This window comes from Orbicella franksi, chromosome 12 (genome assembly GCF_964199315.1).
Source record: "Orbicella franksi chromosome 12, jaOrbFran1.1, whole genome shotgun sequence".
NCBI classification, from domain to species: domain Eukaryota; kingdom Metazoa; phylum Cnidaria; class Anthozoa; order Scleractinia; family Merulinidae; genus Orbicella; species Orbicella franksi.
Genome location: NC_138156.1, coordinates 25,134,449 through 25,152,824, shown reverse-complemented (window position 1 = coordinate 25,152,824; position 18,376 = coordinate 25,134,449). Strand labels below are relative to the sequence as shown.

The window sequence follows — 18,376 nt, the reverse complement described above, 5'->3', positions numbered from 1 at the left end:
GTTACCAGCGATGCTGAGTTCTGTCTGGAAACAACCCTGCTCTACAACGATACTCGTAACACTCTGGTCAAATCTGACAAAATATGCAGTAATGTCCACACAAGGTGGATAACTAAAGGTTTATCTACCACGCCTGTAACACTGGGCTCAGTAACAAAACATACTCACCTTGTGGGAAACATTATTCTAAACTCCTAAAGGATGGCCCATCATTTTCTGGAGGGGGAAGGGGTTGGTTGGGCAATTTCCAATAAAAAATTCCTGCACAGCAAAAACTGCTGCAGAAAAATCTTGTAAGGGGAGCCATGGGGAAAAAAAAATTAAGGAAATTATTTCTATTATTTTTATTTGGATTTAGACATTAAAACAATTCTTGCACAAACTATTGCCCGACTAAAAAAATCATGCACAGCTTAAAGGTGAGAAAAAAATGTCATGCCCCCCAAAATCGCCCAACCCCAACTCAACAAAAATATAATGGTCTGTCCCTAAATATCGGTAGAAGTAGCATGAAATGGTGTGATGTGATCTTGAGTACAAGTGCTGTGCATGGTTGAGGAAAGAGGGCAAAATCCAGGGCTAGCTAGCAGAGAGTAAAAAATAAAATAAAGGATGATCCAAAGAAATACACCTTTATGAGTGATATTCAGAGCGAAATAAAGCAAACAGGATGTTTTCAAGAAGGAATGCTAATTTTGATTTTGACATTACCAAGTGAAAGTCAGGCATAACAATTAAAAGAGATTTTCATCAAGAATATGATGCACAAGTTTTTCCAAATGAGGTAGTGTATATTGTAAACATTATATGCATTGCTACATTTCCCCGTTCCTCTGAATGTTTAAGTACCTCAATGAGTCATACACGCTGTTATATGTGAACAAATATGTTCTCAGGCTTTCCTCTTGAATTTTCCTGTGAGAAAAAAAGAAAAGCCAATTTCACATTATTGATGATTGATGTCACTTTCATACAGTATCTACTATGCACTTGATCATACATCCAATTTTTTATATTGAGACCTAAAGGCAGAAGCTAAAAACACACATTACCTTGTCAACATTTCTTGTACTTGCTCTGTTTGGCGAAACAATTTCCATACCTATCATGCCACAGAGAACGGTTTTTAACTTGGTATATTTTTGCCTTAATATGTATCTTATTTTATATATACTGTAATTATCATCTCAATAATTCTTATTTATTAGTTTTTTAATTCTTAGTCAGCGGGACCCCGTTGATAACGGTACTTTGTACTGAAGGGTTATCCTGGGTAAATATTCGATTATTATCATTATCATTATTATTATTATTATTATTAGTATTATTATTATTATTAACAGTAATTGGACCAAGTGGAGTACAATTCAGGGAAAACTCACCCAAGTAATGTCAAAATCGGACAAGCATGAAGCGCAAGGCTGATTTGAAATTACGAGCACGATTTCTTCCAAATTGTATGGTACAAAGTCCAATTACCAATTACATGTAATTGTATCTATAACAAATTTCGGAATTAAAAATGTCTCTTGATTAATTCTTTTGAGCGAACACATCTGTAGCGCTTTTCATAAGTTTTGAAAACTTTAGGAAGCATTGCAAAGGAAGCCATTGAAGCATGCGTAATTGATGTGCGAATCCCGTGGTATCTGATTACAGGTATCCAATTACAAAAAGTTCAAATTGCATACCTGTAATTGGACACCCAGGTGGTTGTGTGCCAGTTACGTGACAAATAGGTGGGTGGAGAACCAATCATGATCAAGAATTTTGTTATAGATATTATTATTATTATTACTATTATTGTTGTTGTTGTTATTATTATTAGAAAGAAAGATAATCTAACATTCACCAAGCAATCCAGGCAGCCAAACAACCAACAAACAACAATAATAATAATTTATTACTAGTTCTTTTTAGGCAAGGCCAGAGTAAACTGTGAAAATTGCTGGTAGGTATTTCAATCCTGGTTGTCTCAAAATTTTCCAAAAGTCAGTTAGGGGCTTTATTCCATGCACCCCTTCAGTTAATGTTTTAATAGTTAGAAAAAAACATCTGTCATATTCGAGATAATCCTGCATTCTTTCCCAACCAATAATTAGTTTTTTTAGGAGAAGGTTGGTTTTAAGTGGACATAGTTCCAAAAGTTTCATATTACCTTGACCACTAATATGTAGTCCTTGCATTGTTTCCAGTCTCCCTTCTTCATGGCTTTGGATGCAGCTACTACATGTTCACGCATACTCTCTGGAGGACCTGGGATTAATCCATAAGGATATAAGTCAGTGGCCTGTTAAATACCATGAAAATAGACTGCCAAACATCCAACAACTTACCAACAAGAACAAAGTATCTTTTTCATAACATATCAAACACAAAAGACCATGTTTGAACACATTTCCCAACACTGAGAAGAGAGTGGAAAATACGACACGTATTGGAGTATTCTTGACAAAGTTCAGGGTGTTTAAAAATTTGGTCAAATACTGTCTTAAGTGTTTGATATATATTCTCAATTGAAACTAAAACTAAGGAGAAAACAAAAAAATGAAATCATGAAAATCTATGCTAATTAAGATCAGATATCCAAACACCACCACCGTCATGATTTCCTTTGTTTAAACTTGATGAATTATTTCTACTTTAAAATTCATTAAAATGAGTCTGAGAATCAATTTTCAACAAACATAAGCATGACATGGTCTCCAAAATAAAACAACAAGACTTCAATTTATTTATTACACTTGTCATAGAGTAACGTCAAGGGAAAACATTTATCCCAACTGTTTCCTGTAGTGACAAAACCTTGTCCCTTTAAGAAAATGGCCTGCATATTTACAAGTCAAGGAAAAACAGCTTCATGTACTAACCTACTAAAGTTTGCTTTTCACTTTGTCGTAACTGATAGTGGAAACTCTTGCTAAAAATACGTGGTCTGTAGTCATATGCATGGGCTGAAAGAAAAAAGCAGAAAAGTTATGCTAGACTTGCAAGTCCTTTCTCATGCAGTGTAGAGTTGATATAATATAACCTTTACACAAAAAACAGAAAAGATCTTCCTGATAAAGCCAGATTTAGTAAGAGGGCTGATAGGGCCACAGTCACTTTGTTTGTCTAGTAAATCTATCCCACAATGCAGGAAATAGAATATTAGTATGTCTACATTTTTATTCTCTGGGGGGTGTTCCACCTGCTTGCCCCTAAATTGTTGGACTTGCACATAACAATAATTGGAATGTTTTGTTTTGAACACATACCGGCCATCCAAGGGATTTCCATTAACATTGCTGAAGTAAGATAGACACACTCCAACAGCTCAAGGTTTATATGCATGTGGAATGGAACCTGGAATTCAGATAAAACAACAATGACGGGGATCAAAAGGGACACTATCAAATCATTCAAGTAACTACGTCCTTTAAAAAGAGGATAAGTACCAGAGACAAAACTGGTTTCACATCACTACACATAATAGGAAGGCACAGTGGCCTCATGGTTAGTGCGCTTGTTCTCGGATTGAGTGGTCTGGGTTCAAGCTCTGGCAGGAGAAATTGTGTTGTGTTCTTGGGTAAGACACTTCACTCTCAGAGTTCCTCTCTCCACCCAGGTGTATAAATGCGTACCGAAAAATTTAATGTTGCGGGGTATTCCTTTGATGGACTAATATCCTATCCAGGGGGGAGCAGAACACTCCTCCAGAACACTCCTAGTCTCTTTATGCTACAGAAACTGGAGAATAAGCTATGGTCTGATGGGCTACTTAGTTCATATGCAGACTTCACCTTTTTACACACATTACTTCTGGAAACAGTAACACTAAGTAACAAAACAGCGACAGCATAGCATCCAAGCATGACTTGCCCGCAGAACATACACTGTATGACCATTGTAGAGGAACAAGACCACTTAGCTTGACCAATCATAAACATTTACCTCACAGAGCATTTGCTGAACTACAATAAAAATGTAAGCAGCTTTTTTTTACATCTCCATGAATGTGATCACCGTTTCATTTTATCCATGCCTCCCCCCCCCCCCCCCCAACAAACCCCTTCACCAACTTCTATTCCAGGAGGTCCATCCATCTGCTAACAGAAATTATTCTGGTTACAATACCTGTCTTCTCTTCTCAATCTTTTCTTGTTCTGGGGTTCTCTCATACTGTCTCTGCTGCATTAAACCCTAAAAAGCAATTTCAAAAAATGTACTGCAATTTTTAGAATGATGTTGTGCTCTGTTAGAAATAGATATCTTATGAGATGTTTTGGTGTGTAGCATTGCTGTATATTCTTATGAGTTGTGCTGTATTTTGACGAGCCCTATGGGCTCGTCAAAATACAAACATCGAATAAAAATATAAAGCGATACTACACACCAAAACATCTAATAACAGATTTGTCATCCAACTGCTGTAGTCAATAAATTCATCAATGAAAGGGGGAGAGTGTAACAGTTTTGCGTGCGTTCGCTGACCTGTATGGCAAACAGGTTTTCTACTGTACAAATAACTGTACAAAATCACTGAATATTTGTACTGTTACTTGGATGGCATTCGCTGCAGTTGGATAACAAATACGGGTTATTGACTGAGCGTGAAGTCAAGATGGCTGGATATTGGCCAAGTTCTTATTTCGTGTCTTTATGGCCTGAGACAGAGTGAGGGTCATAAACTTGCAAAAACAGAACAAGGCCAATATCCAGCCAGCTTGATCGAACAAGCTTAGGCAATAAAGGATTTATTGTATGGCTTTCAGGGAAATTTTCTTGCAGGACACGGCAGGTAGTCCCCGTTGGGCAAGATAGCCCCATCTTGCCCACTTGGGTAACCAATCAAAGCACAGAATTTGGTTCATCTTGTCCACTCATAGAGCTACATGTAGCCATATAATAACTCATAATATTACTGGTATCTGTTTGTTCACCAATTGTTGTGGCCATTTACTAAACAGGCATTATATCACACAGACCTGCGCAAGAAGCTCTTTAGCTCTTCCACTTGACTGGACATCATGCAGTGCATTGTGGGCATCCTTGATCATGCCATGCCTGAAGGCACACAGGCCAAGTTGTACCATGATCCTGTTGTAGAGAATCTGAATGGCGCAAAAACAACACAGATCATCAGAGAATGAAGACAGTCGTCAAATAGTTGATTTTGTATTGATGAACTACATGTATCAAATTCTCAGCAACGGCATTAAGAAATGTATTAATAAATTAACAAATTAAAAATATATGGAATTCATATAACATTTCAAACTTCTGACAAAAGAGAAGAGCTCCTAAATTTTCCTAAAATTTTAAATGCTAAATTAGCTAATAAATGCAGGTATCTTTAAGAGTATGGTAATTAATAATGAACAAAACAAATACAGAAAATGAGAGAAAGAGAATAAAATATATTTACTGCAAAAAAATCCTAAGAACAACAATGAAAGAGAAAAGCAACCAAATAAATGACTGTATGAGTTGCTTTTATTACAATACTGGGCAAGAAATTCTACATTGTATGTTTCATTTACTAAGGCTAAAGACAAAAATATTGACCGTGGCCAACTCTCATGAAACATGCGGCAGTGTGAACACCAGATAGTCTTAACACAAGACTAGTCTGATATCACTTCTTCTACTGCTTTATCTACCACATGTGTAAAACTCAGCTCAGTAACCACAAATACTAAGCTTGTGGAAAACATATGGATGCAATGAGATATAAGTTTCTAGTTCAAGTAAGCTGCAAATTAAAATATACACTGTACCAGTGTCACTTAATTATGCCTTTTGATTAATTTATGACAATTTTTTGGCAAATTGTCAATGGTTTCTAAGCTAAATTGCAAGACCTTTTGGAGACAGAGATGCCATTTTTCAGGTTAGTGTGGCATTTGACAATGCTACTTCCAATGGTTCTTCCATTTTGATTGCCCATTTGAAATGGGGATCAGGGTTGGCGTAGTGGTGAGAGTGCTCCCCTCCCACCAATGTGGCCCAGGTTCAATTCCGGCCCACTGTCATATGCTTGCTCCGAGGGATTTTCTCCTGGTTCTCCCACTCTCAACATTTCCAATTTCCAGTTCAATAAGGATAGAGGATCATCTGCATGAAACCCAGCTTGGACTGATAAGGCTTCCTCTCTAAATATTATTATTTATTTCAAAAGTAGTCCAATATCAATCAAAGGGTAGCCAAAATGTTGTTACACAAACCTGCGTTGGAATGTCAGAATGTTGGATGGTCTCCTGTAAATGTGACATGAGCATCAGATCACGAGCCTCGAACCAGCGATCATGTAGAGCATGGTGATACACATGACAGAGCATGGCTCTAGTTCGGATACGGTCGGAAGTGTCGCGTGAGTAGATGAACTTGCACATCTTATCTACCTTCTCGGATGAACTGGGTCCTTCTTTCTTTTGTTTTTCAGCTGGTTGTTCCGTTTCTGTTTTCTCACCCTCTGTTGAGTCCTTATCTGCTTCTGCATAAATAAGGACCAAATTAATTACTGAGTACATTGATGTACTATGATAACAGGGTTTGTACCCTTTTTCAGAAACAAATTTCCAGGAGTTTTCCAGGAGTTTTTCAGAACTCAGATTGATTTTTCCACGACTCTAAAATTCACATTAACCCTTTCACTCCCATTATCTTAATGTTAATTCTCCTTACTGTCTGCCATACATCTCATATTTTTTTACTTGAGTTTAACAGATTTCCAGAACTTTCCAGGACCAAGAGTCCTTTTCCAGGACTTTCCAGTCCTGGAAAATGCCACAATAAAATTCCAGGACTTTCCAGGTTTTCCAGGACCCGTATGAACCCTGTGATAAGTTTAGCTCCAAAAACTTAAAGTTGGTCCCCCCTTCACTATAGTCCATGGCGCTGGTCTAGGAAAAATTACGAGGGGCCCAATTGAGGTTGCTAACCATGAACTCTAGGTGCCCAGCACTTACGCTTACAGTATATGACAAATGTAAGTTTTTCCAGTCACCCTGAGGTAAAGTTAGTAACCTGTGGCACCCAGGCATTTCTGGAGCACAGCCCTGATAGTCATTGACAGCAAGCATTACAATATTTTGCACCTTTCCTTTCCTTTGATACATTTATTTGTGAACTAAAAATTTCTTCAGATGTGCCTGCAAAGTAAACCCTTGAAATGATTTCACAAAACACACTGCAACTCACAATCCACACACAACCCCCGCCCCCCTCCAAAAAAAACAACAACAACAGAAAAGTACCCAAGGATAACTTTCACATGGTACTAACCAGTTTCCTTGTTTTCTTCATCATTTATAAGCTCAGCATCAATCTAGAAACAGAATGACAGTCATAATTTATTCTATGTAAAGCACTTCGCAAGTACATGTACTTTTCATCCCAGGTACTTATCATATGGCCAGTCAGGAGCCCGGCAGTATTTGCTTGAGTGTCATATATTAATAATTATTGGCTTTGCATTACTACACCACATAATTGGCTTAAACTCAAGCAACTTTTTCATCCCACTATGCGTCAAGCTACGTGTATTTACTTTGAGTTTTGATTGGTCCATTGAATTGTCTGTGCTCTTAATCTGTGGTTGGCTGCAGTAATTTCTCTGGTTTTGGTTTTCTGAAACTCAATTGAAGGGGTAAATGGAATAAAGCCCTGCGTGAGTTTTGGAAAACTTTGAGGTAACCAGCATTGAAATACCTCCAAGCCATGGTTGGTACTCTTGTCTTCATCACTGTCTAAAAAGAACTTGTAATGATAATTTATTAGTAGATAGTTCCTTTTAGGCAAAGCCATAGTAAACTATGAAAATTGCTGGTAGTTATTTCAATCCTGGTTGCCTCAAAATTTTCCAGAAGTCACTTAGAGCTTAATTCCACGCATCCCTTCAATTGAAAACTGCTCTAGATATAGTATCAAATCAAATGTACGTAAAGGGTAAAGTCTGCATGCAAGACTTTGAACCCATCAGGTCAAAATTGTCTTAAAGCAAAGCTAGAGGTATTTCTATGTCCCCCTAGATGGTAAAGGGTTCCCCACCCACCTTGTACGGTGAACACAGGCCCCAAGAGAACAAGATGTCTTGCGCAAGAACCAGATCAAAAACGGCACAGTGAAATTATTTTATATCAGCAAATTTTAATAAGCACGATAAGATGCAACTTTTAGCAAAGTTTAAAAAAATTCTGTACATAGGGTTCAGAGCCCCCTTAAAGTTTTAAAAATTTAAGGTGGCTCTGAACCCCATGTACAGATATTTTTAAAACTTTGCCAAAAGTTGCGTCTTATCGTGCTTATTAGAATTTAATAATATAAAAAAATTTCACCGTGCCGTTTTTGAATTATAAGCCCTTAAAGCATCAATTAAGGGTGTTTTTAGCAGGTCACACTGTTGCTATTATAACCTATTGTGTCCCGGAAATGATAACAATGTGTTAACCAATAATTGAGCAGTTTTTTGATACCAGGATTGTAGCATTCAGTGATAAAGAGTGGTTAGAATGACCCATTCTAAATCTAACTGCTGGAAACTGTTTAGAGCCACCTTAATGCCAACCCAGGATTAAAAGTTAACCGAAGTATTCATTTTTCTTGCATAAAACTGTTTTTTACTGCTTACGTTTTGTGTAGTTTGAGGTTTAAGTCAAGCTCAAAACTGAAGGACAAACAGTATAAACAGAAAACCCCACCAAAAAGTTACAAAACTCAAATCAAGATTCTCGCTAATCCTAGGTTAGCTTATTCGGGCTTTGAACAACCCAGCCCTGCAGTCCAGCCCACTTATCATTAGGCCACTACACCTCCCATCAAAACATTTAGGAATTCCTTAAAGTTTACGATACAAACCTTGTAGTAAAGATGCTCAATGTGGCGCAAGTAAACTCTGCAGATTTCTGATCGTGACCCATTTACTTCCAGGTAGCTTTGTAACTTTGTAATGAATTCACAAACTATTTCTTCATCCCTCAGTCTAAATAAAAGAAAGCAAAAATAATGCTTATTGCAGGATTGTCAACCAGCAAAAATTACTAACTACTTCACAATCTCAGCCAGGTAAGCCGTTGGGCTATTTTCATGGTTATCATAGACATCACTTTTAAAAATTCCCTGACTTTTCCCTGATAAAAATCAAATCATTTCCCTCACCAAATAAATACAAAATGTCACATGTAAATTGATAGTGGCTTCTGGCCTCAACTCACAGCCATCCTTTCTACTCGTTCATTAGGACTGATAAGTTTGCAACAAATTTTCCTTCTTCATAAACAAAAAATATTGCTGAGATTACAACGACCCCAAATGTTTCCTCTAGCCTTCAAAGGTATTAAAACAACTGTGTGAAATTATTTCAATTTTCCCTCACTTTTCTTCAAAATTTTCATTTTCCTTGACTCAAAATAAAATTCCCTGACTTTTCCCTGACCTTGAAGAATTATTTCCCTGACCATTTCCTGACCTAGCTGTGGCAACCCTGATCTTTGTGATTTTTCAGAAAAAAAGGAAAATCAGCTACCTACATCAACAAAACCACCAACGAGAACATTTTGTCACAACCGTGCTTGACCCCAACTACCCCAAGTGTAAATCTCAAAATACCTTCCCAAGGTGGTCAAAACTCTCAAAATCAAGTTTCTCAAACGAAAATAAAAATTATGGATGCTGTTGACTCTGAATATTGGAGGATAATTAGTTAGATACCTTGTCACATATTCAGTGGAATGGCAGTCACATCCTTGAAGCATTTTGGTGAATTCATCATCCATACGCTCCACAGTAATCAGGGGACAGCCACGTACTTTCAAGGGTTGATCCAAATGCTAAAGGAATCATCACACATTAAAGATACGCTTAAAAAGACTACATGAGGTTATGAGAACATCTCTATCAAGTAAACGTCAAGAAACTTCTTTAAAAATATTTTTATCCAATTTATTGATGGCATTAAATGCAGTTAATGTAATTCAACAGAGTTAAAAACAAAGAGCATCTGTGTTCACATAGTTGTCAGCAGTGTTTTGATATGCGCATGCACCAGGACTCTATGTGCTCCTGACTGGGACATGGGTTGGTAGCTTTCTCAGTGATAGCGTTTTAAGTGAGCACTGTTTTGCTTGGGAGCATGTCTTTAAGCATTTCCCCTCCCTTCCCTCCCTCTTTCCACTATTGATTCAGTGTGACGGGTGCCTGTCTCCCCTTCCGCGTGGGGACTCAGTTGCCAGGATTTGTCAGCCATGGGAGCGGTCTTCATCTAGGAGCTGGCTGCCAACAGTGGAAGCTCCTGGGTGTCTCAGGGACACAACCTCCATTTAGCAATGCAATTGTTAATTTTTTGGCAATATGATAAGGAAATTTAAGAAAGACAAATTTCAACAATCAGCCAGCACAATATTCCTAAAAGAGACTTTAAACTTGTGTCTATTACATGTAGGATCAACTGTTTTATGCTGCTTAAGTTTCAAAGAAAGTGGTTGTGTACAAACCCAACCACTCATAAGGGTGTGTCTACATTATACCTGGGCGACTTTCATATCGGTACAAGTTCATTCCATGTCCCTCTTGTGGTTCAGTATTTATTTACATGATACCAACACAAACTGTCATACCAGAGTGAATCATACCTGTGTGATTTCACCCCGATTCCTGTCGGACTGGAGTGACATTTTCATTCCAATATGAAAATTTACTCATGTCTCATGTAAACATTGCATAACTGTTCTACTGGGATATCCCTTTTACTCACACTGCCATAAAGATGCCTTAATTATGTAAACACGGTATGACTTTTTCATGTCATAACAGAATATAAGTCATGCTGGTATCGTGTAAATACCTCCTAAAAAAAGAGGAGTCCACAAATCTTACATCTACGTTCTCCGACTCTTCAGAAATGTTCTCTCCAACAGTCACTGTGTCTTGATTTTCAATGAGAATATTTATCAGTTCATCAATCTGCTTCAAACATCTGCAACTCACAACAAGTTCAATCAGGATTACTCAACATTAATATGCAAACTCTGAAGTTCTAAGCCTTACATTTTTCACTGCCATCAATCATAAATTAATGACAGATGTTCAACAAATCATGAAAAAAAAAACATAAAATGGATTGAAAACAATAGTTCCAATACTTCAATTTTTAGCCACAAGATGGTGTTATCTAAAACAGAAAATCAAATACGGCTCATTACGTTTGGTTGTGTATCTGGGACAGATTCAATGATTTTCAATTCAAATGACCCAAAACACAAAAGTCGAAACTATCGATAGTTTGCTACACTATCGCAATTGTTATCGATGTTTCATATTCACTATCGATCCATTGCTATCATAGCATTAATATTGCGATTCATCGAGAGTTCGACGTATTGTTACAGCCTTATTTATTAGTCTATCTGGCTCTACTTCCTACTTACTCCTGCCACATCTCTGATTTCATACATGTTGCCATGTTCGGATTGTAGTCGAAGATGGAGGAGATGATATTAAACAGAAGCTTCACAGTCATCCCAGCACCTACAATAAAGAATTTTACTCCAACTTAATCTTATGCACTGCACCTTAATATATCAATTTTTACTGTGCAAGTCAAAAAATCGTGAATACTTGGATTTGATTTTGACCGGTCAACCGTGTACTGACCAATCACAATTAAGTTCCAGACACACGAGTAAACCTAAAAACCACAAACTTATTACTTAATTATATACATTACACCGATAAAAGTAAAATATAAATTTTAAGGTAAAAGCTGTTAAAAGCTGTTAAAATTATGAGATATAAAATTGTAGTTTTCTGATGCCTAAGTGGCTTTTTTTTTGCTACACAACAACATTCCATAAAACATATATCTGGTCCTCACAGTTATCCGAGTTTCACAGCAATGGGCAACTCATTATCTTTAATAATTTTATTGGTAAGCTCTTTATCAGCCTAGAGTGACTGACATCTCATTTCTCTGTATAAATATACAATAAAAACCCGGCTATAAGAAACTAGAATTCTCGAGATCAGGCTGAACAGGTTCTTTTATTTTAAGGTAGTTTTTCACAATTCAGCCTGATTAAGTATTTAATAGGTTCTTATTAACTTTTTCAGAGTTTGAATATGTCTATTTTTTTATTTCACACGGACAAAACTGGGTGTTTGTTAACGGCATGGCTTAGATGATCAAACAATCAAGGTCCAAGAAGAACATCAATACAATCCTATATTTTATTATAAGATATTTACATTTTAAATTGACTATACTGCACTGTAGCTTTATGGAAAACATAATCAGTGAAAATCAAAAAAAAATTGTAAATCAAAGCAAACATATACACAATAACTTTTTTGTCAGAAGTTTCTCACACAATTAAAACCCAGAATTTAGACCATCAAAATTGGAGTGATTTTTGGTATAAGAACATATTTTCTTTGCCACACTGAACAGGCTCTTATATTTTTGGGTATTTAAATGCCAAATTTCAGCCTGTAGGTTCTTAAAACACTACAGGTAAGTTCTTATAATTATGCAGGTTTTTACTGTATCAACATCACAACCTGTAAACTTCCAAGCAAAGCAAGGTAAAATTTTCAGCTATGGAATATTGTCTAACAATATACATATCGCTTGTTTGACACTTGTCACGTGTCCAGTATTAATAGCTACATATTTTTACCAGACTTGACTTTTGATAGGCCAGATGCCAAAGAATGGACTTATATTTCCCCTCATATCATCTAGTGAGCTAAAAGCTTGTTCAAAATACGTATGTGCAGATAAAAATGAAAGTAAATTACTGACAATATGCCCATTTCTATTCTATTCTATCATGATCATTTCTATTATTACACAATAGCAGACATCCTAAACTAAAAATTATCCTAGAGATCACCACTTTTATCTCCTCTCTTTACTATAGTGGCACTTCAAACAATAATTAAATACTAGTGACAAAAGTGTACCCACCTAACTTGGCATTGTCGGAAATAACTCTCAACTGCTTAAGGAATTCAATCTGGTCTGTGCAGTCTGTGCCCTGAGAAACCACAACAACAAAATGCCCCTTTTAGTGAATACAAGAATAGGCCCTGTGCACTTACATGTACTAGGTCACATAGTATAAAATAAACAATGTATAAAAACCCCTAAGTTACATAGCGGCAGGCAGTCAAGCTTGACTGTAGAGTGTTGGATGCCCCACTGAATAACTTGAGGCTCCAGCATGGCTGATTTCGTATTCAGGTGATGTAGCAGCTGTCGTAACGTATAATATGATTGGCTTGCTACCCTAGCCAAAAACAAAAGACCAAACAATTGAAACAATGACTTAGACTTAAAAACAATAGAAGCTGCTTACAATACCAAACAAAAGCAGGTTATGAGAGCCGCTACACTACTGTCGTATTCTGCCCAGATCAGGAAAAGGGCCTATCAGCCAAAAAGTGATAGCTATTAATAGTTTTGTTCCAGAAAAACAAACCTACCGTTTTTCCTCACCCCTATTGCAAATCGCAGTTTGGCCTTACATACTTTCCTTTAAAATCTTTGGCTTTTTGAAAATAACTTATCAGGTTTGAACAGTAAAAGTCACAATCATCGCTGTGTTTGGATCCCTGGGGCAGGGGGGAGGTACTCTACAAAATCCTATATGGGAAGGCTCTGCTCCAAGGTCCAGCCCCTTAGTCTTTTCCGTACCATTTTGACAGAAAAGGTACCCCTTTCATCTACTTTCTTCTGGCCCATATTATGAATAGATTGCAGAAAAAGGAAGTCTTCTTGTCATTTTCCTGTAGTGCATAATAAATGAAATGATACAGCCATAAGGTGCATCTGTTTGAAATGTATTAATTAAAAGTCCCTTAAAACAAATAAATGATGATTTGTAGACCCTTTCATACACCTCAATTTGTGATATCCCCACCCTTTTATATACCTGAAACCTGAAAAAGGTACCCTGTTTTGGGTGGAGCCTCCCCTTATAAGCCATTATAGGAAGTACCTCCCTGCTAATTTTTACAATTTTATTGATCTTGTTTCTCCTTAGTTTTATTTTCAATTAAGAACTTTAAAATATATCAAACACTTGACGCAGTGTTTTAACACCTTGATGTGCTGAGCACATTACTTGTTGAGCCTTAGTTCCTATCTATATACATGTAGCATTCATTCCTTTGAGTATCTCTTTCACTCACCTTTTTCCTCTAGCAGAGAGTATCTCATGCAGTTTCTTTAATACTGTAATATATTCGTAACCGGAAGTTGTGTTAAGCTGTTGTATTACCCAAGATGCTTAGAGAATAAAGTTGTTGTGTTGAGCAAGCCTCGTGAACTTGTCTTGTTATGTCACCAAGCCATACTTTTGCTAGTATGTTTCAAATACAACTGCATAAGTGATTTCTGTGTCCTTTGGAAAGAGCTGCTTGACCTTTTCCCAAAGAATACATCATTAAAATGGTTACAACCATGAGCATGTCTAAAGAAAAAATACATTTGGCTTAAAATTTATGTTAGCGAACAGAGGCTATGAAAGGCTTTCACAAGTGGCCCATGCATAAGGTTTTGACCTTTACCGTACACATAATATGACCGAGAAAATTATTTCATTGTGATTGGCTGAGAGAAGGCCAATTAACTGTTAATTTTGAATTTGCACTGCAGTGCAAATTAACAAGAAAGCTTTTGTACCTTTCTCAGTCATATAAATGTAATAAATGAGTTATGGTATGAAAGCTCAAGCAATAATTAAGGACTTTCAAATTGCTCCTGCCTAAAGGTTCATGCAATTTTGAGAGAATTTTCAAAAATCACCCGTAGTTTAAATCCTTAAACTGCCACTAAGCTCCCAAATTTTTATTCCTTTAATAAAATCTACTAGTTTCTCTGATTACTTCAGCGAAAAAATCATTTTGATTGATAAAATCCCTGTGTTTCTACAGGCGTTTGAACATGTAATTTCTATGCTCAGGACTGCACAAAGTGGGATCTGGGTCGGGCTACTAGTGACGTCACTTTGGGAACTGACCTAAAACACTCAAGAGATTTTGACTGAGCTTCGAGCGCTATCAAAACATTTTTGGGTTATTTGTGATTCATATTTGATCAAAACTGGACAAGATTTTTGAGTGAAAGAACTGTATCACCTAGCATTACAATTCAGAGTCAAGTTACGATTTGGACGGCTGCAATATATTTTTTTTTATTTCTAGGTGCGGGTCGAGATTGCCGCATTGTAATGTAGGCCAGGATCTAGAATTTGTGGGTCCATTTGGGTTATAAAGGTACAAATAATGGCTGAAGAGTTAAGTTACAGCTCTGAAAGAGTTATAAAAATGTCAATGAACACGAAGAGTTGGTGATTTGACTTTATGGAGCATGCAGATTTCCGAGTGTCAAAACATTTTTAGATTCATACACAAATTTCCCTCGAAATACAAGTTAAAATGCGATGCAGTCATAGTCCACTCCTGCCTACTTCTCGGGATCAATGATTGAAAATAGTTTTAACATAATAAGCAGAGATGTATTCTCAGAAATGGAATAAAAACAAAACTGATAACAAAGCTTTTTTGCCTAGTACATGTATTGTTTGGCAGTATAATAAAATAATATATTTTTCGTTTAGCAGAAATGCCCAGTCAGAATGTCCAACCAGGCTAAACTTTTACCTGTCAAAACCTCAAATTTACCGGACAATTGTCTGTTGACCGACTGTTATTTGCAGACTTGATATAGGATTTATTATATGGTTTTAGAGAGAATTTTTCTTGCAGGACATGTTGGGTAATCCCAAGCGGGACGATAGCGCCGTCTTGTCCGGTTGGGTAGCCAATCACAGCATAGGATTTGGTTCATCTTGCCCACTCATGGAGCTAGCCATATAATAAGTTATAATATTACTGGTACATGTATCTGTCTGTTCTGCAATTGTCCTAGCCATTTACCAAAAAGGCATTACATCACACAGACCTGTGCAAGAAGCTCTTTAGCCCTTCCACTTGACTGGACATCATGCAGTGCATTGTGGCATCACTGACAGGCCAAGCTGCACCATGGTCCTTTTATAGAGCATCTGGATGGCACAAAAACAACACAGATCATCAGAGAATAATGAAAATCATCAACTAGTTGATTCTGTGCTGATGAACTATCAAAGTCTCAGCAACTGCATTAAGACATGTATGCAGTTCATTAATACATTTAATAAATATTTAACAAATTAAAAATACCGTATTATTTGATTAAGCGCCCAACCTCGAATAAGTGTCCACCTCGAATAAGCACCCACCCTGAAGGTGGAAAAAGTTAATAAGCATCCAGCCTCCAATAAGCACCCACCCCCAAAAAGTACTTTTTGAACGCCCAATCTCGAATAAGCACCCACCCCCCCCCCTCCTCAAAAAAAAAAATAATAAAGTGCACAAGAGGAATATGTGTATTGATTATTACGGTATTTCTTTAATGGCTTACAATCTCTACTTGCATTGTCTGAAAATTTTATGACAACATTGGAATTTTTCTCAAAGTTTCAACTGAAATGTCCATGTGGGCGCAAAGTTCTTTCAGCCTCAAAATCTTCCGCTCAAACTTTGTGGCAATAGCCCTCCCTGCTTGGTGTCCGCACTTTGATTGTTCCTCACACAACAAGTCTGTTCTCATGCCTTCTTGACCCTGTTACTTTAACAGAAACCTCATTATTGTCGTAAGTTCTCAGAAATGTATAGAAAAGATAAGACAGTTCCATTGGCACAGGTCCTACAAGCTCACTGCCAGCATCAGCTTCCAAATATGTCCCAATTGCATATTCATCATGTTGTTTGGCTTCCTTGCGATCATCCTCGTGGCAGTTAAGTTTCTCTCCCAAAGTTGGAGTCCACGCAGATTTATAAATATGATGACCTCATACAATGGTGTTAAAGTGGGTTACAAACCTTTCAATGTTTTGCGCACGTGTTTCCCGAGACCAAAGGAAAAACCTTCTGCCTTGCAGTGCAGAGGTGTTGTTTACAAGGTCAGCTATGTTGATTACAACTTCATGTACTATGGACAGACTGACAGAGCCTTGGAAACAAGGTTAAAAGAAAATAAACAGGCAGTTCAGGTTGGAGACAACAATTCCAAAGTTGTGCAACACACGAACCAATTTTTCCATAGTATAGACTTCGACCATGCAACAATTGTAGACAAGGCTCATAATTTTTATGAGAGACTTCTTCTCGAGGCTGGGTATTCGCAGAGAGACAACAATGCGGGAAACAAACATATCGCTGTCCTGGACGTTTACAAATCCCTCGCATAATCACGCGCAGCAGTCATTCGTTATGATTTTTTGCTAGCGTAGCGCGAGCAGATCTGTGAACCATTAGAAAGCTGTCACTCAGTTGGCTTTTTAAAAAACTGATGAAGACCGAAGTTGTTTGATCGAAACGTCTTCTAAGTTTTATTAATGTTGTTTCTAACGTTAACAAGAGTTAGTGTCAAGCACAAATTTTAATTCTGATGTCCATCCCTGATTGCACTTTTAGTATTTACACCAAAATCCAGTCCTGGTACTAATTTTAAAAACGTATACAGTCCTGTGTACACAAGTTATCGCCATAATATTTATTGCAGCATTGTACAAGACAAAAAACAAAACAAAAAATAATTTGATGCTATTGTTGCATTCTTAATGTTTATTGTAAGCTGGGCAAGCTCCTGTAGGCAGCCATCTTTCCTTTACCACTCTAGCGGGTGCTTATGAGAACTATTCTCATAAGCAGCTAGATCTAGTCATGGAGAGCTTGTTTATATCACCAGGGTGTCCACTTATGAGGGTTTCCACTGTACTTTTCTGCACCATTAATTACCAACAGCAGACTGTTATTTCACTGTGACATCACAATTACTAATAATTGATAAAAAATTGTGATAAATAATAATAATAACAATAATAATAATAATGATGATGATAATAATAATAATAATGATGAACAAAGACTTCTGGTCTGACAATTTCATTGTGCCACAACAATTGCAAAAAGACCTCTGGTAACTGTAATAAAGATTGCACGAACTAGAAATGATAACACTATAATTACGGTTCAACCCCTAGCTATTTAACAGCCACACTCAAGCTCCGGAAAATGGATAGTGCCCGTTTAACAGAGGTTATAAAAACAACAGAAAAGCCTAGCCTCCTTGGGACTTTGGTTACTGGCCACCTAATAGGAGTGGCTATATAGGTGGCTTCTTAATATGGGTTTGACCATATTATACATGTATATATGTCATTGAGCTAGCATGAGGTCTGTATTGGGGAAATATTGGTCAAATTCCTTTTTTGCAGGCTTATAGATTCTGCCATAGGCTTTATTTAACTAACCCTTGAGGCAAATTTTGCTGTTATAATATGGCTTTCAT

At 37.0% G+C, this 18,376-nt stretch overlaps 1 protein-coding gene across 2 annotated transcripts in view; it reads right to left on the bottom strand.

Annotated features, from left to right (window-relative positions):
- LOC145464286 (eukaryotic translation initiation factor 3 subunit C-like) overlaps window positions 1–18,376 on the bottom strand; it is a 29,568-nt gene that overhangs the window by 7,729 nt on the left and 3,463 nt on the right. Inside the window, exons 2-17 of one of the 2 annotated variants that reach the window (XM_081448130.1) lie at window positions 15,944–16,046; window positions 14,170–14,450; window positions 12,944–13,013; window positions 11,406–11,505; window positions 10,855–10,954; window positions 9,691–9,809; window positions 8,839–8,962; window positions 7,267–7,309; window positions 6,207–6,475; window positions 4,968–5,093; window positions 4,117–4,182; window positions 3,258–3,345; window positions 2,871–2,954; window positions 2,159–2,256; window positions 1,053–1,102; window positions 850–915 (exon numbers count right to left, since the gene is read on the bottom strand). In XM_081448130.1, the coding sequence (XP_081304256.1) occupies window positions 850–915; window positions 1,053–1,102; window positions 2,159–2,256; window positions 2,871–2,954; window positions 3,258–3,345; window positions 4,117–4,182; window positions 4,968–5,093; window positions 6,207–6,475; window positions 7,267–7,309; window positions 8,839–8,962; window positions 9,691–9,809; window positions 10,855–10,954; window positions 11,406–11,497 (1,325 nt within the window). In that variant the 5' untranslated portion in view covers window positions 11,498–11,505; window positions 12,944–13,013; window positions 14,170–14,450; window positions 15,944–16,046. The other variant, XM_081448131.1, reaches the window with a different exon arrangement.